The 21,192-nt window shown below is 36.4% G+C and overlaps 1 protein-coding gene across 13 annotated transcripts in view; it reads right to left on the bottom strand.

Annotated features, from left to right (window-relative positions):
- The window catches only part of CAPRIN2 (caprin family member 2), a 40,173-nt gene that overhangs the window by 12,844 nt on the left and 6,137 nt on the right, over positions 1–21,192 (bottom strand). For 11 of the 13 annotated variants that reach the window (XM_065887688.1, XM_065887690.1, XM_065887692.1 and 8 more), the window contains exons 3-11: positions 17,675–17,761; positions 12,550–12,788; positions 11,204–11,286; positions 9,003–9,170; positions 8,013–8,056; positions 6,433–7,110; positions 3,816–3,938; positions 2,311–2,392; positions 1,212–1,267 (exon numbers count right to left, since the gene is read on the bottom strand). In XM_065887688.1, coding sequence (XP_065743760.1) covers positions 1,212–1,267; positions 2,311–2,392; positions 3,816–3,938; positions 6,433–7,110; positions 8,013–8,056; positions 9,003–9,170; positions 11,204–11,286; positions 12,550–12,788; positions 17,675–17,761 — 1,560 coding nt within the window. Of the gene's footprint in view, positions 1–1,211; positions 1,268–2,310; positions 2,393–3,815; positions 3,939–6,432; positions 7,111–8,012; positions 8,057–9,002; positions 9,171–11,203; positions 11,287–12,549; positions 12,789–17,674; positions 17,762–21,192 lie in introns of those variants that run through there. The other 2 variants (XM_065887698.1, XM_065887699.1) reach the window with 1 other exon arrangement.

Here is a 21,192-nt window from a genome sequence, read left to right as displayed (position 1 = left end):
ATAAGTGGACCCAAGCAGTTCAAATGCATACTGTTCAAGGGTCAACTGTATGTACTTTTATTAAAGTGACCAAGTTATTCTGATGTAGCCATCCCACAGGCATGCCCTGAGAGCTACCAGACTATTGGTTTATCAAAAAAAATCTCAGGGCTTCCCTGGTGGCGCAGTGGTTGAGAGTCCACCTGCCGATGCAGGGGACACAGATTTGTGCCCTGGTCCGGGAAGATCCCACATGCCGCGGAGCGGCTGGGCCCGTGAGCCACGGCTGCTGAGCCTGCGCATCCGGAGCCTGTGCTCCACAACAGTGGAGGCCCGCGTACCGCCTCCACAACAGTGAGAGGCCCGCGTACCGCCAAAAAAAAAAAAAAAAAAAAAAATCTTAACTTGTCACTTGAAAGCCTCATAAAGAACCTAATAGCTAGACCAGATAACATAGAATTCTTTAGTTAAAGCAGTGACTGGGGTGAGGGACCCTGCTTAACAAACACATTTTGAAAACCGAGCTACATCTTAAACTAAATATAAACCACTGTAAACAAATGGTATTTACTCATGAGTTTTTGGAAGGGAAGGCAACAACTGCTGAACCACCTGATCAAAATATTTAACCTACTGTCAAAGCAGCTGCTGTCTAGAAAATTGCCATAAGGTTTTCAGAGGGATCCTGAGGAAAAAAATTTTTTTAAAGTAATGACCAGAAAACTAGCAAATCTTGAACTTACTATTGATGGAAATGCAATGTGGCATTTACAGATCTCAATGATCTGGTCCCTTTATAACTCTAAGTGTGTTCTGTGAAAATTAGTTCATCAGAATGTTAGATATATGTAGGCGGGTGGGACTGGCTAACCATGAGTTAAGCAAAATTAGTTTCTTTCTTTACACCCTTTACTCTGCCAATATACTAAGTGACTTAGGTAGCTCAACAGCAAAGTAAGATTCCCAAAGTACCTCCGAATTCTTCAGGCTTACTCTTTCCTTACTAACATCAGTTAACCTCCTCTATTATAACAGATGACTTCCCCATGTTTAGTAGGGAATTTTTTGAGAACCAGCTGTACTTAATCTAAAAAACTAGATACCCTTAGAACATTTTCAATAATTTCATTAGGTATATTAGAATCAGCGAGTCTGATCATTCTTGCCAAAGCAAGAGTTTCCTCCCTGAATAGCAAAGACGAGTAAATGAAAGATCAGTCTGGAAAAGTTACCTGTAATGGCTCTTGAAGAAAATCACTTTGATTGGATAGATTTTGTTCTGTAGATGCTGCAGAGAGTGAAATCAACAGTAAACTACTGAGGGAGGAGAAAAGTTTATGCATACCAACTGGGTGGAAACTAAAGTTTATACTTCATAAAACAAAGCAGTATCTGGCAGAACTAGCTCTCAAGTCCTTTCTATTGTAGTAGAGTTCTAAAAAGAGTCAGAGAGGATTACAGAAGAAAAGGATACTAGTTCCATCAATGGACAAAAGCAGCATTTCAAGGCTTCCAAAAGAAAAGAACTATGACTTTTAGAAAACTGGTAATTGTAATCTGGATGATAAAACCTGAGCTATCATGAGCAGTAATTAGCTGATACACTTTAAGTTACAAGTGCAGGGGTCATCTGGCTCTTCAGTTTTTTTTTCTCTTTGATCATGTAAAATTAAATACACTTTTCAATTACATAGTTTCAGTTTGGTTTCTTCTTATTAATCTCTATCACTTTTGTTAAGTACTTTCTCTTCCTTCTCCTTACCCTACCCAGGAATTACTGGACCAGTCTTCTGGTTGGTGTCTACTGCTCACTGCAGCTGGGAACTATGGCTTTGATTATGTCATTCCACCTCTGAGATAAACTAGTGTAGAACAAAAAGCCTAAAGTCTGAAGCATCAGACCAGATTCAGATCTGGGCTGCATCATTAGTTACTGTGTTAACCTGTGCACTAAATACCACTGATGTAATTTCACTCATAGTTAGGATCTAAAAGCCTCCACACTAGACATACCGAGTTGAAAGAAGTCAAGCAGGTTCTAGTCAGAATTCACTCCAAGAAGAATATAAAAAGTAGCAAAGACAACTAATATTGTGTACTTCCATTCACTTATCTGGAGACCTTCTCTAAAATGCAAACTGGTCAGTTAAGTACGCTAACATCCTCATGGTAATTTACCCGTATGTAACTCTGATAACATATGTACACATTTAAAAAAATTAACACACAGACATAGTTTAACCTTAAGATAATCTAGAGTAAAATTATATGTAAAAGAAGTAATTGGAAAAACAGCTGTAGGTCTAACAAGTCTTAAGAATGAGGACATACCTACTGGGCTACCTGGAGTAGCTGAAGGCGGCTGTGATGATGGAATTGCACTTGGAGGTTTGTCAAAATCCAGAATAGATTCCTAAAGACAAGAGTTTAAATAATAAGTGAAAACAAAGATTATCATTTGTTGGTAAAGCTATTACCATTAAATTATTTATGATGTCAACTGCTTATTAGCTATAGGAATCTAGCTAATAACCATCTCAAGATGTTAATAACTTAGTCTTTATAGGAGAAGAAACAGAATTAAAAGAGAAATCTAAAGTAACTGTCAAACCTTAAAACTGTGTCAGGGGCTTCCCTGGTCGTGCAGTCATTAGGAATCTGCCAGCCAACACAGGGAACACGGGTTCAAGCCTTGGTCCAGGAAGATCCCACATGCCATGGGGCAACTAAGCCCGTGCACCACAACTACTGAGCCTGTGCTCTAGAGCCCGCGAGCCACAACTACTGAGCCCGCATGCTGCAACTACTGAAGCCCACGTGCCTAGAGCCCATGCTCCACAACAAGAGAAGCCACTGCAATGAGAAGCCTGCACACCACAACGAAGAGTAGCCCCTGCTCGCCACAACTAGAAAGCCCATGTGCAGCAACGAAGACTCAATGCAGCCAAAAATTAATTAATTTTAAAAAAAAGACTGTGTCAAGTGTTAAAACTCCAATAGTAATTCTAAGGCCAAATGAGGAAAAGAAAACTCCTGACTTGAAGTCTTTAACGTTAATCCTAGTGTAGACTGAGCCCTCATTTTTATTATAACCAATGAGAGGGTCTAATTATTTTATCTCAACCACTAAACTAACTCATGCTCTTAGAGACTTTCATGACAAGAAGGCATTCTCTTCTCCCATCTGCCTATCCTGGTTATCCTAAAAATATTTCCAATGTTTTGAGTACTTAACTTATATACTCACAGTGATCGTTTTAGGTCTTTTATTTATCAAATAATCTGAAGAGGTATGCAATTCCCTCACTTTACAAATAAGCAGAAGGTTGGAGGTTAAATAACTTGCCACAGATTACACAACTGGTAACTGGTAGAAGTGGATTTAAATGCAGGTCTAATTCCAAAGCTCAAAATCTTTTTACTACACAAAAATCTCTTATTTGCCTTCTTCATCCCTCAGTAATACCATACTATTGTGAAATTCTGTAGGAGTCTGTATGACACAATTGAGCATGTGTCATAATGAATGTCTTATGATTATCTACACACAACAGCAGCAATATCATTTGAGCACTTTAAGCTTCTTACATGTTTAATTCATTTTATTACTCACAACAAACAGGAGTAGGAACTATTATCATTTTTTCAAAAAAGAAACTGAGGCAGGGAGTTAAGTAACTTCCCTAAATTTTTAGAGCTAGGAAGTGGCAGAACCGAGATTTGTACTCATTCTGGACACCAGAATCTATGCTCTTAACAACTTCACTTAATGCTTCACATCAGAAGCTAGCAGCCCCATGACTATCATTTAAGATTCACTTAATAATGACTCATACTTGCATAAAGTTACAAGTTCCTTGAATCTGGGTCATCAGATCCTGCAGTTTTTCTTTCCTCAATACTGGATCCTTTGGAAGGGTAGAGGAAGAACCTACAGGCTGATGCATAGGCTTAGGCACCTATAAGATAAAACCATAATGTGTAAGAGTGAAGTTCAAATTCAAAAGCCTAATTCAGGAAACTAAACTTATCACTACATCTTAATGTAATCAAAACACATAGCAGTGCTCATTTATAGATTTATCTCAGGTAAAGAATTTCCACATAAATGCATTTTCTAAGTAATTTAAGCAAACTTTTCATGTTTCCTCCTTCAGAACAACTTTAATGGGAAATGTTTCTAAACATCATCTTTTTAAAGGGAAGGCCCAGAGCAACAGAACTTCCTTTGTAGAAGTTTTCTCATTATGGACATCAGTTACCCTGTGTCCTCTATGATAAGATGCCACTGACTATAATATAAAACACATCAATGATTTTTTTCCCCAGGGAAAAAAATTACTACCTCCACATTAAATATACATCCCATTTTTAACACATATCTGATTTCAGAAACAGTAAGATGTAAAAGCACATACATATATATCCTAGAGTTGAGGAAATATACTATTATATTCTGTTATACAGTAGGTATACTTTGTGGGGTAGGGGGCTACTGATGTTTAGAAGGTGGTTCGCCCTCCTGCTAAATTTCTTAAGATTGCTGAATACCCTGAAATAGACCTCATGTCTATGGTTATTTCTTACAGGTATCAGCAAGCCTGTCCCTACCAGGTCCTCTTCTCCACCTTCTAATTCACTGGGGAGTCACACAGCTAAACTTGTCAACAGTGTCATAAAGTAACTGTTAATAGACCCTAAGGGAATATATGAAAGGCTCTTTTAAGAGAAAAGTATGAACTTTAGTGATTTATTTCATGTTACCTAGTCTTTTGGCTTTGAACTCTATTTTGCCCTTGACAGTACTTGGTCATGTTCCAAACAGCTGAGATTTCAATACAGATAGAGGAAAATACTCTACTATACAGAGAAGCATCCTCTCAGTCACTGAGAGACCCTGTAACTTCAATATAATGATGTCTGTGCCATAAAGCACATTAAATGAGTTTTGACCTTTCCAATTAAACACGCTTAATTTTAAATACTATTCAGCAAACAGCATGGTATCAATATTCTGGTACGGTAAAGGTTCAGCACTGCTATACCTAGTGGAATTTTTAATTGTGGTTTTTTAAACAGCTTTATTGAGGTATTAAATTGGGTTTTTAGATATAAATCTCTCAAAATAGTTGCTATATTACAATTACTGTCATATGATATCTAGTTAATGAAAAAGGCTATCAATCTTCTGCAGGGTCAGGAAGAAGCTAAAATTATATTACCACTTAAAGAGGAAGAAAGGAAAATAAAAGGAGACAAATAATTCTAAAATTCTCTTCCCATAAGGTAGAATTGAGGCGGGGGTAATTTATAAAATGCAATGCTTTGAATTCCCTAAGCAAAATGTTTTTCTCCCTCCACCTTTTTTAATTAAAGTATAGTTGATTTACGATATCGTGTTAATTTCAGGTATACATCACGGTGATTCAGTTTTATGTGTGTGTGTGTGTGTGTATTCTTTTTCAGAGTCTTTTCCCTTATAGGTTATTACAAAATATTTAGTATAGTTCCCTGTGCAATAAAGTAGGTCCTTAGCAAAATGTTTTTCAAACTGTTAGAGGACCAAAGATTTCCGGGCATGCCTTTGGCTAAAATGGTGTGGAAGTACAGCAACACTACTAGATGTATATGGAGAACACTGGGAGGGTAGCAAGTTCACATTTCTTAGCAAACAAGGTGGTAACAAGTCTTCAACAAGTCTGCAATGAAACAGTGGTAAATAACTTATACTTTAATAAAAGACAACACTAACTAGCATCGTATCCAAGATTATTCATTATAAGCTTCTTATCTTACTGACATGGGTTATTTATCATTAGCAGAATGAGGCCTTGTATTTGAACTAAATCTCATACTCCAAAACCTAATTACAGAATATTTAATGGCTATACTTTTCATCTGCAGAAAATTCTTCTGAAACAGAAATAGATAACTAATTCAGATCCTTCCCCAACTACTGCTTCTTCTGAAACAGGACATGAAAGATTCCTGTTTCTTCTCCTGACCATCTGTACCTTCTTCAAAGAGGACAGCCTAATTTGAGTGACTATAAATGAAAGAGAAGGAAGAGAATACAGAAAAATGTAACTTGTCAGAAAAAGGTCTCCTGCCTTTTGACACGCATTTACGTTTCTCACTTCTTCAACATTATGGTTTTTTCTGAACTATCCACTATTTTGATGTTATATCATGTCATTAAAATTTGAGCACTAAAACAATATTTTCTAATTGTGGAAATTTCACTTCAGGTTAGGCGCAAATGACAGATTAAATCTGCTTCCAATTTTTTAGGGAAAACAAATTATGCATTAAAGAGCTAAGTGAAATACTTAATACATTAATTAAACATGGGTTTTACCGATCTTTTCCTAAAGAGAACTTTTAAATTATCACTACCACAAATCTCTATTTATGCCTACATTGATAGGAACAAACTGATACAAATCAACTCACATCTTTGGGTTCTGTATTAAACTTCCTGGGCAGCAGCTGGTCATTTGGTATGAGGCTTGCTGTAGCTACCCCCCAGGACTTTGGAGAAATCTGTGATTGTGGTGTTAAAGGGTGTTTTTGACTCTCAACATTGTTTTCCCAGGATTTTGGAGTCTCTGGCGGTCTTGAATCCTGTTCTTCACACGTGGGAGTGGTCCATGACTTGGTGATGTCCTGTTCACTCTGCACAGAAGGTGTCCAAGACTTTGGAGTTTGCTTCTTTGGATCCTGTTCTTTCTGCAGCTGAATTGGCCAAGGCTTTGGTGTCTCCTGCTTCTTCTGTTCCTCTTCAATGTATCCCACTTTGGATTTAAGAGCTTCTTGCTTCCACTGGCTAGGAGTTGCCTTGGTTTTCGAGACATCCTGCTTCTTCTGCTCTTCCTGCAGAGTGGACCTGAGTTTTGGAATCTCTTGTTTCCTCTGTTCTAAGGAAACTGCAGGCTTTGATACCTCCTGGTGCTTGGCGGAAGACTCCCAGGACTTGAAGGATTCCTGTTTCTTCTCCTGACCATCTGGTTCGGTAAGCACATCCCAACATTTGGGGAGATTTGGTTTTCTAGCATAATCTGCTTCCCAAGATTGCTCTTCATCTTGTTTACTTGAATAATCTACTTCTGTCATGTAGCGTCTGTTAAGAAACTAAACCACAGGGAAAATGTGCTCAAGTCACAGTCTGTAGAAGACCTTGAAGGGAATACTGAACTCCTATGTCCACTGGTCTGAGCCACTGTGCTAACAGGAAACTTCTGACCTTATCCTACTTGAAAAGAGTATTCTACTTTTATGTCCATTCCTTTCCCCTCAATTAACAGAATGACAAACTTCAAAAGTATACTTCAGAAGTAGCAACCTGTATTTGATTCACCTAAGACTGGTAAGCAGTGCACACCGTGGTGCCACATTTGCTTGACTCAGGCTCTTTTACTAAGGTTACTCTGCCTCTGCCAGGCTCAGGACCACCTGACTCCCTTCAAGTTAAGGCAGAGGGTAGTTCAACTACACAAAGTGCTACTCTTTACACTGAAGCCTTATGTTTCTTGAATTACCAGCCTTTTCTTTATTCCCATTATATATCAATCATACTGTGATTTTGCTTCTTCCATTCTTTTCGGCTTCCATGAATTCCGATGTCACTTCAGAAAGAGAACAAATGCCCTCTTCTATTACCAATATGAGTAAATTCTGGAAAGAGCAAAATCCCACCCATCTTCAAATTCCAATACAGGGACCAAAACCACCATCACCACCAGCTAACACTTGAGCCGTTCTGCGTGCCAGGCCAAATTGTAAGTAATTCAGATTTAACCTTCAAACCTCACAATAACCATATGAGGCAGGCATTGTTATTATCCCCATTTTATGTAGGAGGATAACAGACACAGCTGGACTATGTATCTTGCCCAAAGTCATTAAGCTAATAAGCTGCAGAGCCAGGATTCAAGCTTAAGCAGTCTAGCTCCAAAGCCTCAGCTCCTAACCACAACAATATACAAAAGTCTCAAAAAACACAATTGACTGAAAATTACCTTTTGGTACCTTACCTCTTGTGGTTGTATCTCTGGCTGTGCAAGTTCCATAAGACACTCTGAGAAGATAAAAGGAATATTAAATAAGTACTAGGTAAACTACAAGTTTTTAGACTGATTACACTGTAATTCATTCTAGCAACAAATTTCAGAATAGTAACAGAAAAAGGATAGTGCAATTAAGTACATTCAGGGCAGGAGTAATTCTCACTATTGGGTGCTGGTCAAAAGCATGTGGTCTGAGGCTAGTTGAAGCTAGTAGCTCTGCTTATATAAGACACTTTTCTGAAGTCACGCTGTAGTTAAAAACTGATTTCTGACTGAAAACAGGACTATCTCCTCTTACCCACAAACACAGCTTCTTTCAAGTTGGATTTATAGCTCTGGTGCCATGGGGTAAACGAGAAATACTCGAATCTTGCTAGTGGCTACCAAAAGGCTGCTTGGACTACCTCCTTAGAAGTAATATTTCTTAAATAAATCCAGCCTCAACAATAAATAGCCAAGGTGCCATTTACTCAAAGTATTTCTTCCCCAAGAAAAGTGGAATTTTGAAAAACATTATTTCTTTTACTGATTTTGGCAATTTTTTTCCTAAATCAATATGTTAACCTTAGATTATTTACATTCTTGTTCTACACAGTATTGGAATGTACTATAACTCACATTTTAAACAATGGTTTTAAATGGAATGATCCTAATAGTTTAACAAAGAGTTAAACTTTAATAGTTTAACAAAGAATTCAAATTCTATAAATGCCTCATTTTAACAGTGTACTCTCTTGTAACAAAGTATAACCTAATGTTTCTATTAAGGTTGGCTCTGCAAATCATGGTAGTAAAGCCTAGAGATGTGTCCTAAACCTAGGCTTATCCTGGGGCAAGTAAAGATTTCTATGCATGTAGAAAATAAAATTAAAATAATCATTTTACAATGATTTGACTCATTTTGGTTAAGTGTTAAAAATGCAACCACTATAAACAATTTCAGAGATCACAACAAACCTGACTCTTTGACAGATTCAGTCTTCGATAATTGTTTTTTCTTCTCTGATTTTATTAGCATTTCTTCCTCCAATGATACCTCTTTTTCCTTAGCATTTTTTGGAACTGGAATACTTTCAAAATAGCCTGAGTTCAACAATTTAGATAGTAGATCTTTCATGTGTTTGTCTAAGAAAGAGTGATTAACACTTCGTTATCACATAGCTTAATAGTTCATGGAAAATTATTTGGAATAGAAATCGTAACATAATTTTATCCTAGTTGTAGTATGTCATTGTAACAGTCTACACTGAGGGTATTCAAAGAACTGGTCGTACCAAGAAAAGGAAATATGCAGTCCATCGTTACGTCATGCTGAATCAATATAAATTTTAAAAATCAGAATCCCAAAGTTTAGCAAGTCACTTAAGTTTCCCTGGGCCTCCATTTCCACCATTTGAAAAATGGCTAAAAATCAGAGACTCCAATCAAGGACTTTATCTAGTATGTTATAAAAGCACACATCTATTCCCTGAGCTGGGAGAAAAGTGATTCCTCCCATCTGCCCCCAAGACATCACAAAAAGCAATTACTCTACCTTCCCCAAGTAATTAGGCTTTAAGAGAAATAAACAACACAGTTCCTCAAACATAAACTTTAGAAAAACCTATTTTGGACAACCTCTAAAGAATTTTTAAAGTATAAAATTCCATGATTAAGATTTTACTCTTGAGTTATGCTATATTTCACTCCTAGCACATCACCATTTGATGATCAAGAAAAATCTTAAAATGATATTAAAGTCACTGTACCATAAATAGGTCTAAAGTCTATTTTATTTTTAATATCCACTAAAAACATAATTCCCAAATTAAGCAGAGTTCTCATACTTGATTTGGGTCTACTATTCCTTTCACAGAAATACTGTGACACACAGATGACCTTTTTTTTTTTTAATCAAATTTGAGGTATAATTTACAAAATTCACATTTTAAGTATACAGTTTTAACAGATGTTAAGTCATGTTACTTCCACCATAACCATGATACAGAACATTTTAAACAACTCAAAAAGTTCCCTTATGCCCGTTTTATAATCAATCTCCTCCCGCTACTCCCTGGCAACCACTGACCTGCTATCGTTCTAGTTATGTCTTTTCTAGAATTTCATATAAATGGAATCATACAATATGTTCTCATTTTTTGTCTGGCTTCTTTCACTCAGCATAATTATTTTGAGATTCATACATGCTGTTGCAGTATCAATAATTCATTCCTTTTTTCATTGCTGAGTAGATGCCATTGCATGAATATATCACATTTTGTTTATTAATTATCAGTTGGTGTACATCCAGGATGTGTTCAATTTGGGACTATTATAATAAGCTGGTATGAACATTCATGTACAAGTACTCATGTGAATGTATGTTTTCAATTCTCTCCGGTACCAGAAGTGTAACTGCTTGGTTATATAGTTAAGTGCATGCTGAATTTTATAAGAAACTAACAAACTAGTTTCCAAAGTTTTTGTATCATTTTGCATTCCAGCCAAGCAATAAATTTCTGTGGTTTAAACTTTAAAGGACTTAGAAACTGAGATAGTTATTCATACTTAAATATTTTTAAAAAGGAAGCAATCACTAGTAACAAAAATGTTTACCAGCTTCCAATGAGTTTTCATTATCCTAAACTAGTACACAAAACTGTGTACTTCATGTCCAAACATTTGTACTTGGTCATTTGGCCAAAGCCTATCTAGGAAGCCAAAAGGACTCTTTCTCCCCAGATCATTTCCAGACCAATAGACAACAATATTTCAATAGACTATGTACCCAAATCATTCTTATTTTCTTAAGCAGGTCTGATAGATAAGCCTTGATATTAACAATATGTGGATTTAAGATTTGTAAATAGAACAGGTACTACCACGCACAATAGAGAACTGAACCCCAAAATGCTCAAGCACTAGTCCCTAGCTCTTGTTCCCAAATCACAGTGACTCGTCACCTCAAAACTCTCCCTAGGCTCCATTTTAGCGAGTACAATTATACAATAGCTGCTTTTAACAGAACTAAACAAAGATATCATTCTGGCGATGAATCTAGTATTGTCAGACATGTAAGTTCTGATGGACTGACACAGTTTTGGCCCTCAATATCATACTAAACTCCTAGATGTAAAGTTTAGTATTTACTGCATAAGTCCAGAGTAGAGAAAACTCACATGTCGTTCCTACCACTGCTTTCTCACTACCTTCCAAAAGGTCCCAAAAGTACAAGGATGACTGCTCCATCTGGTCTTCAACACTGACAAGGAAAAGCAGCAGCAGAACAAAGTGGCTTTAGAGGCACATATATTTATATATGGAGCAGTACAATTTATACAATATAACCCATCAACAATTAAGACATTCAATGTTAATTTTGTGTTTTTTTACTCTTTGGAAATGAAAAATTGAAATTTTATAAAAGATGACTAAATACCCATTTATGGATTTCAAATGTTCAGCATTTTTCCTTAAAACAACTAAAATAAAGATTTTACCAAATACAGTTATTAAGGAATAGACCAAAAAGAGTTTAAAGCAATCATTGTGGTATCCTTCATTATCAAGTATATGCCCTAGATAAAAAAAAAAAAAAAAAAAAAACAGTGGAATGGAAATATTAAGAGCTGCATTTGTCTTTAAAGAGAGCAGCTCATTTTTCAAATTGTTTCACTTACATTTCACATATTAAAGTAAGCCACATTCCTTGGATCTACCAAAGTGAAGCAAGAGAAGGAAGCATCCAAATAGGTAATGATGATGGAACAGACTATTGGGATGGGAATAAATATATATATATATGGCTATATATAGGTAATTAAGAGTTTTATCAGGTTTCTTCCTGCACTGATAGGGCTAATTTCTAAAGCAGTTGAAATCTAACTGCTTTTGCATGGCTAACAGACACAGCATTGAAACAACCTGTATCTAACAAACCAAAAGCATACAGCTTCTGCTCATTAGCTGATTTACTCCATCTAAGCAAAAACAGTAAATAGATACTGTAGGAGAAAAAAATTGGGTTGCCTCAATTTGCTGGCTTTATATTTTAAATTATCAGATTTGTGTCTCAGTATTTACTCACAGCCTAAGAAGAACACTCAATAATTCTTACTTTGACAGTTTAGTGATACTAATCAAGTTAAATTTTATTCACCTCCACTTAAGTACAGCAGTAGTAAGGAGGCAAAGACTCTCAGGTAACACAACAGCCTGATATAATTACAAAAAACTTTTAAGAATGTACATAATTAGTATTATGGTTAATACCTATATGAGGTTAAAACTTGATCAGACATTTTAAAAATCAGTGTTATAATAAAGAAGCAGGTTAATGAGATCATTCAAATTCACTTTCTTAGTAGACAGGCTATCAACCTCGTGAGAGTCTGGGCAGGCCAACGTTTCCAAAGCTGAATATATATATATACACATACACACATACATATACATATATACATGCTGAAAAGCTAGACTAAAGTGTTATGTGTCCTGTTTCAGGAAAATATTTTCATTAACTTACCTCAGACTTTCATTTCTTTCAGGACAGGTCAATTTTGAAAATTTAATGAGGTAGTCAAGTTCTTTTAAAGGCAAATACACTGCACCATTCAAGCCCCCTTTGAAGTCTTTCTGTACATGTTCCTGCATCAAGTTCTGTAATACATACTGAACTTGAAGTATAGTGCGAAGCTTTTTCTTCTCAGCCTCAAGTTTTAGCATGTGCTCCCTTCTCTGGGCTTTCTTCTGCGCTTTAAGCAGCTGTTAAAACAAACGCTAATTAAGGCTGACAACTCTCCACAACCCATACTAGCAATCCATTCGTCTACACAAGTCCAGTCCCAAAGAGTTGAGATTAGATGATAAATCTCAAATATATAACACTGACTGTGAAACTGACAAGGTCATTTAACCGCCTGCTTGCTTTTTGAGCTAAAGAAGTCACCGAGTACTTAGCTGGTTTGTCTCAGCTAACCAAAGCTAAAGAAGTCCAAATATGTGACTCCCAACCCCAGGCTGAATGAACCTAGTACCTCTACTATCACCATGATGAGAAGCAAAGTACCTATCATTAATGTCTATATTAATCACAAGGTTTTACTTTTCCATATTATGTATACCAAGCCTTTTTAGGCTAAATATTTTAAGAAAATGCTTCAGTTTAGTTTGGGTTTTTAAATCTTATGTTCCAGGGGAAGAGTATTAAAATGGTTGATTTTCAACCAACCAAAGAAGACTGCTTAAAGCATAAGGAACTGAAAACCAAACAGAAATAAAATGTCTTATTTAGCAAACAGGGGTTTTTTTAAGCAAAATTGAGAGAGATTTTCATAATAGTTTGTCATGGAAACACACATGGAAAATTAGGGGAATGTAAGTTTTCCCTCAAATGCATGTGTGTGTGTGTGTGTGTGTGTGTGTGTGTGTGTGTGTGTGTGTGTGTGTAGACTGAGCAGCTCTGAGTCTACTCTAAAGCTTACAACTGTAATACCTTAAAGTCTGATATAATATATGGGTCCCAAAAGTGGCTTCTCATTTATAAGATACCAATAACAAAAAGTACCATCTATTTCCACTGAGAAACCCAAAAGGTCTTTTCTCCCCATAGGTGTTTTTCTGTTTGTAATGTTTCCAACGTACTGGGTATTTTACAAGGTATGAAAATTAAGATAACAACAACAAAAAAAAACTTTTATATTTTTCCTACAGATGAGTTAAAGTACTTTGATTCACCATCAACATTTAAAACTATACAAAAGAGACATTCATAAATCCTAATCAAGATGGGGTTTAAAAAAATAAAACCTCAGGAAAAAGATTCATTATGGCATTATTAATTCCTTTCTACAGGGTATGAAAGCAACTTAATAAATATGACTTGTGCTACTACCAGGGACAAGAGACAATGGCTGAAGATAAAATTTTAAGAGTGAGAAATGGACTGGTTGGGGGTTACGTGGGCAAGGGTATTTTCTTCAGGACGGCAAAGGCTCAGAAAAGCTTTTTCCAAGACCTTAATATGGACTTACACCAATAACACTTACCAAACTCAGCTTCTGCTTGAGAGGAGGAAAGACGATAGAGGTGGCAATTCTAGCTCTCCAAGACAGTGGGATTCCCTTGGACACAGATTCATGGTGGTATAAGAAAAGGCAATTGGTGCTGAGGACATCTTCAGGACTATATCACATGATTACCTCAGATCTCTCTTCGGCCACCTCCCAGGGTTGGATTAGGTGTTCTTATGGGCTCAGGTCATCCTGAACTTCCCCTATCAAAGTATCTATTATATAAAATGCTTATCTTTTTCTTTAGCTGCATCCCCCTTACGCTTCAGCTCCATTATGGCAGGGACTATACCTCTGTTGTTCACCAGTATATCACTAGTACCCAGCACAGAGTCTGACACATGACAGAACCTCAAATATTTATCGATTCTATCAGGTATCAAGTAAGAAACATGCTGTCTCCTACGTCATAATCAGATGTCATGAAAACCACTGACAGCAGCCTATTCTTATTTATGTGGAAACTAAGAAATCAGGTGACTTCTCTTCTTTCAGTTGAAAACTGATTTAGAAAGAAGAAGATATGAAGTAAACTGCTGTCAACCAATAGCACCGAACCATAAAGTTTATTTTCTGAATCATGACTTAGAATGATAAATCCCCAAAGGACAAAGCTCATACCAGGAAGATAAAGAGAGATGTGGTGGGCTGAAGGCTTCCAACTTTAGTTTGAAGGGAAAGAAGAAAATGTTACACAAACTGCAAAACAGGCTACCATAGAAGAGGTCTGATGAAAGAGTTAAAAAAGAAAGCCCCCAAATTCCTAGGCTGGAAGGTACTTCGCTATAAAAATAGTGAACCTTGGACTTCCCTGGTGATGCAGTGGTTAAGAATCCGCCTGCCAATGCAGGGGACATGGGTACCAACCCTGGTCCAGGAAGATCCCATATGCCACAGAGCAACTAAGCCCGTGCGCCACAACTACTGAACCTCTGCTCTATAGCCCACACGCCACAACTACTGAAGCCCAGGCACCTACAGCCCGTGCTCTGCCACAAGAGAAGGCACAATGAGTAGCCCCCCCGCCACTCGCCGCAACTAGAGAAAGCCCGCACACAGCAATGAAGACCCAACGCAGCCAAAAATTAATTAATTAATTAAAAAAAAGTGAACCTCCATAGGTGCCTGGCACATGGATGGTGTTTAAAAAAAGATTTAAATCTAAATATTTGCAAATGAAGCAACTGACAAAGGATTAATCTCCAAAATTTACAAGCAGCTTATGCAGCTCAATAACAAAAAAACAAACAACCCAATCCAAAAATGGGCAGAAGACCTACATAGACATTTCTCCAAAGAAGAAATATAGACTGCCAACAAACACATGAAAAGAATGCTCAACTGCATTAATCATTAGAGAAATGCAAATCAAAACTACAATGAGATATCATCTCACACCAGTCAGAATGGCCATCATCAAAAAATCTAGAAACAATAAATGCTGGAGAGGGTGTGGAGAAAAGGGAACCCTCTTGCACTGTTGGTGGGAATGTAAATTGATACAGCCACTGGGGAGAACAGTATGGAGGTTCCTTAAAAAACTACAAATAGAACTACCATATGACCCAGCAATCCCACTACTGGGCATATACCCTGAGAAAACCATAATTCAAAAAGAGTCATGTACCAAAATGTTCATTGCAGCTCTATTTACAATAGCCCGGAGATGGAAACAACCTAAGTGTCCATCATCGGATGAATGGATAAGGAAAATGTGGCACATATATAAGATGGAATATTACTCAGCCATAAAAAGAAACGAAATTGAGCTATTTGTAATGAGGTGGATAGACCTAGAGTCTGTCATACAGAGTGAAGTAAGTCAGAAAGAGAAAGACAAATACCGTACGCTAACACATATATATGGAATTTAAGAAAAAAAAATGTCATGAAGAACCTAGAGTAAGACAGGAATAAAGACACAGACCTACTAGAGAATGGACTTGAGGATATGGGGAGGGAGAAGGGTAAGCTGTGACAAAGCGAGAGAGAGGCATGGACGTATATACACTACCAAACGTAAGGTAGATAGCTAGTGGGAAGCAGTTGCATAGCACAGGGAGATCAGCTCGGTGCTTTGTGACCGCCTGGAGGGGTGGAATAGGGAGGGTGGGAGGGAGACGCAAGAGGGAAGAGATACAGGAACATATGTATATGTATAACTGATTCACTTTGTTATAAAGCAGAAACTAACACACCACTGTAAAGCAATTATACTCCAATAAAGATGTAAAAAATAAATAAGTAAATAAAAAGAACATCATACATTGAAAAAAAAACACCTGAGTGGAAAATGAAAATTTGACAGGGTAACTCAGAAAAGAGAGTTAACAGAAATTTTTAAGTATTATAAAAATATACTTCAAACCTCCAACCAGAAGGCAGATATAAAAGATCTTTTTTTTAAGCACAATGGACCAAAACTAAATAAACTTAACATATGGGGGGGTGGGGGGACGGGGAATCAATCACACAAGAAAAAAAATGACTTAGAAGTATTGTATCTAAAACAGCCTAGAAGTATTTAACAACTGTGAAACTAACAGAAAGTATTATAATTAAGTGATGAATAAGTAAACATGAGTTAAAGTGTGCTATGGATAACAAAGCTAATATCATTTTAGACTTGCATTAACAGAATTATCCAGAAAACAGAAGGAAATGTCTCTATACTACACTATTTTAGGTTTCACAATCCCTTTCAAAAGTTAATTAAGTCAGACATCCAGAAGAGAGCAACTCAGAACTATATTTTACAAGGATTAAGATGGTAGCTGTCTTCAGCTTCAGAATGATGTTTTGGGGTTTTTATTTTTTTTATTTGTTCTTTTTTGATGCCACAGGAATGGAGAAGAGAATTTTAATTCGCCAAACAAGAAAATATCCAAAAAGTAGAAAAGACTATCTTATGAGGCATGCTCCCCATCTCAGAAATGAATTTACCAAATTATTTCCTCAATTGGTAGAACATGATCTTTCAAGGGCCATCTAACACTAAGATTCTAAAACAATGAAGAATACTTCATTAATGAATGCTTAAGACTTCACTATTAATTACTGATTAAATCTGTGGAAGAGAAAAGTTTGAGTTGCCAACACAGAGCAACTGAAACAAGCAGTGGGACCAGACTTAACGCTATTTAAATGTAAGATGAACCATAAATTTTCCTGGTAATAACTACCACGCTCTCAAGAAGAGTCTACCAATAACGCTAAACTTACAAGCCTACGTAATATAAATTTTCAAGCCTATATTCTAAAACGTCTTAATAAATGTTATCTGTCAAAATAGTTTTCATGCCCCTTCTCAATGATTTCCGTAATTCCACAGTGAAATAATACACATTAGATAACTAACACTTTATTCACAATGCCTCATATTCAGATAACATTTGTGCTGAGACTCTAGAAATCTGAAAACACTAGTTCTTCAGAAACTATACTCCACCCCACCTCCCCCAATAAAATATCAGCAGGAATGAGATGAACAATAACCAAACACCATTATCAGACACTTGATATTTTCTTCAAGGTCAGTGCTTAAGTTCGTTTTAGGAAAAGCAAAGAAAACATACTCACATCTTGGCTCAGTCCAGAAAAGGTTTTCTGAAGCTCCTTGGCAAATTCTAAGTTATGTAGCACTTCTTCATATTTCTCAACTGCTTCCTACCGAATAGGATAAAAAAAATCAATTCTGTGAACTTCTAAGTACAAATATCTCAAAATAAGTTCCTTAACAACAGCAGAGGAGATTTAAGACTTTAGGAACTAGCCATTTACTATACATACTCAAAAAAAGTAAGGAGAAAGTATTTAATAGAAGTTACATAAAGTTAAATTTAAAAATTCAATTGTTTATGCTAGAAATCTGAACCATACTAATAATAAAGCTGACTATCTATAAAGTCTAAGGTCAGAGAGGCCTGTGGGTTTTAAGAGCACTGAGCCAATAGGATTCCTCTGTCAATATTCATTCACTACACAAATATATTACACAAGTAGCACAGTGAGAATCACACAGATGAAAGCAACCTCAAGAAACGTATACTATGGTAGGAAAGACTTGTAAATAACTACCTATAACAGACAAATTAAGTATTGTGACAGAAATATTGTATATATATATATATATATATATATATATATATTTTTTTTTTTTTTGGCCACACCGTGCAGCTTGTGGGATCATAGTTCCCCAACCAGGGATTGAACCCGGGCCCTCAGCAGTGAAAGTGCAGAGTCCTAACTACTGGACTTCCAGGGAATTCCCTGTAAATTTAAAGAGGAAAATTTTCTTTGAGATTTCACAGATGAACGAAGTTGATAATTAGAGAAGGGGTAGGCTGTTTTGTTTTGTTTTTTAATTGGGGTATAGTTGTTTTCCAATGTTGTGTTAGTTTCTACTGTACAGTGAAGTAGAATTCCCTGTGCTATACAGCACGTTCTCATTAGTTATCTATTTTTTTGGTGGGACTTTACCTCAAAGGGCCATTATGAAACAGAACAAGATGGGGAACTTGTCCAATCAGACAAAAGGCATATTACAAAGCCTCCATGGTTAAAATAATATAATATTCCACTTCTGGGTATCTACCCAAAAGAAATTAAAACATATGCCCACTTAAAGACCTGTAAGTAAATTTATATAGTACACTATTCATTATAGCCCAAAATAAAAACAATCCGAATATTCAGCAACTGGTAAATGGATAAGCAAAATGTGTTATAACCATACAAAGGAATTCTAGTCAGCAATGAAAATAAATGAATTACTGATACATGCTATAACATGGATGAACCTCAAAAACATAATGGTAAGTCAAAAAAGCCGGATGCAAGACTTTATTTTATATGAAATATCCAGAAAAGCCAAATTTATAGAGATAGAAAGCAAATAAGGGCACAAAAGAGAACTTGAAGGGGTTATAGAAATGTTCTAAAACTCGATTGTTGTGATAGCTGCATAACTCTACAAATTTACTATAAATTATTGAATTGTACATTTACAAGGGGTTAATGTTATATTTATGATACCTCAATAAAGCTGTTTTTAAAATAATCTGATAGTACTACGTCTTTATAAATGTACAGAATAGGAACTCCTGTGTACTCCTTGTCTTAGCATAAATTGGTACAATAATTTTGGAAAATAGTTTAACATTTTTACTATGAAGTTAACTATGGGTATACCCTACAACCCAATGATAGGTATACACCCTGAAGAAATCTTACACCTGTACCTCAGTAACACATACAAGACCAATCAAAGTAGAATGCCAAAAAATAAACAACTCAAACATCCATCTATTTACAGACTACTAAGTAGAGAAAAGCAGATGAAATATAGCTACTTGCATCAATATAAAAATCCTAAACATAATGAGTAAAAATGATAAACTGAAGAATATACAGTGTAACATTTATCATAAGTTTCAAAAAAGCAACCCTAACAGATTTAAGGACAACAAATTAGTCCTGTTAAAACAAAAGGAAGGGAATGAGGGGGAAAAAGTTCAAGGTCAGGTTACAGGAAAGAGAGTTCTGCAAAGGAGCTTCAGTGTTGTTGGTAATATACTATTTGGGTTGAGCAGTGGGTTCTGACACTTGCTTTATTATGCATTGTAACTTACGTGCAATACTTTGGTTGGACGACATATTTCTTAATAAAATAGGTAGAGAGGCCTTCCAAATATAGAACCAAGAATGCACAGATAAATAATCATATCATACAGTCCTCAAAGGGATGTAAAACTAAAAAGGAATACCGCTTCATATCTACTCCCAAATGGTATTAACTTTGACTCAAGAAAAGCAAAATCAAGTGGGAACTACCTCGACTTCCCATCATCAAATGTGGATCCATCCTTTCTTTCTCTCTTTCTTTATATAGTGGAGGAGATGTCCTTCCACCTGTGCCCTGGATCCTATTCAATTCTGCCTTCATGGGAGATCTTACTCTGATTCCCTCTTTAATGTCTTGAGCCTCTCCCTGTCTGTTGATGCTGAAACCAGCATTTAACAAGTTCAAGTCTCCCCCAACCTAAATAAGAAAAATAAAAAGTGCCTTTCTGGCAACCACATCTTTCCAGTCTCAGACATATATCAAAAATGCCTACACAGTTTCCATTTCCTCCTCAGCCCTTATCAACCTGAATTGTTTCCACCATTCCACCAGAACTGTCCTGGCTAAAGTCAGCGATGTCAGTCCCATCCTTTAAACCTATGCATCTTGTATAGCTCTCATTTTGGTTAACTTCTCAGAAGACTTCAACATAAAGGCATCCTCCTGCTCTACTAAGATCCCTTGTTCTTTTGTAACACTAACTTCCCATTTCTCCAGCTTTTTATTTACCGGCAATTTTTCCATTAACTATTCTCACCTCAGTTTTTAAGCACTTATAAAGATAATAGGACCTACATCACAGAGATGTGCAATTTAAATGATTTCACGTTTATAAATCACTGAGAATGATGCCTGGCCCGAAAGTAAGTTCACTATCAATATTTTTAGCCACTATCAATATTATTATCCAAACATGAAATGTCAGATTTCTTTAGCATTCTTACGATTCTTTTCTGCTTTCTATGCTCTCACCCGTGATAGTCTCATCTTTTCTCATGGCTTCAATTAGCAGCCATACAGGTGATATATCTGTAGACTAAACTTCTCTATGCTCCAGACCTTCTCATAAATACTTACTAGATATCTCACCCTTTAATGTTTCACGGGCACATTAAAATCAATGGTCCAAAATTGAGCTCTTTATCCCATCCTCCCAAAACATTCTTCTCTCCCGGTGTTTCCAAGCCCAATAAATGGTTTTGCCATCCACCCAACTGGTCAAGCCAGAAACCTGGAAACCACTCTTGGTTCTTCTCTCTATTCCTACACAGTACCAAGCTATGTTGATTTTACCTCTCAAATCCAACTACTTTATTCAAACCCCTCTGCCACTATCTTGGTACCAGCTCCCAAAAGCTCTGACCTAGACTACAGGTATAGCAGCTGAAAGCATCAAGTACCCTTGCCTTTTGCTCAAGCACTCACTTGAGTCTCGGTTTTCCGTTTCAAATCCAGACCTGAATCAAAGTAGACA

This window comes from Phocoena phocoena, chromosome 11, assembly GCF_963924675.1.
Source record: "Phocoena phocoena chromosome 11, mPhoPho1.1, whole genome shotgun sequence".
Lineage (NCBI taxonomy): Eukaryota > Metazoa > Chordata > Mammalia > Artiodactyla > Phocoenidae > Phocoena > Phocoena phocoena.
This window is presented reverse-complemented; position numbering and strand designations above follow the sequence as displayed.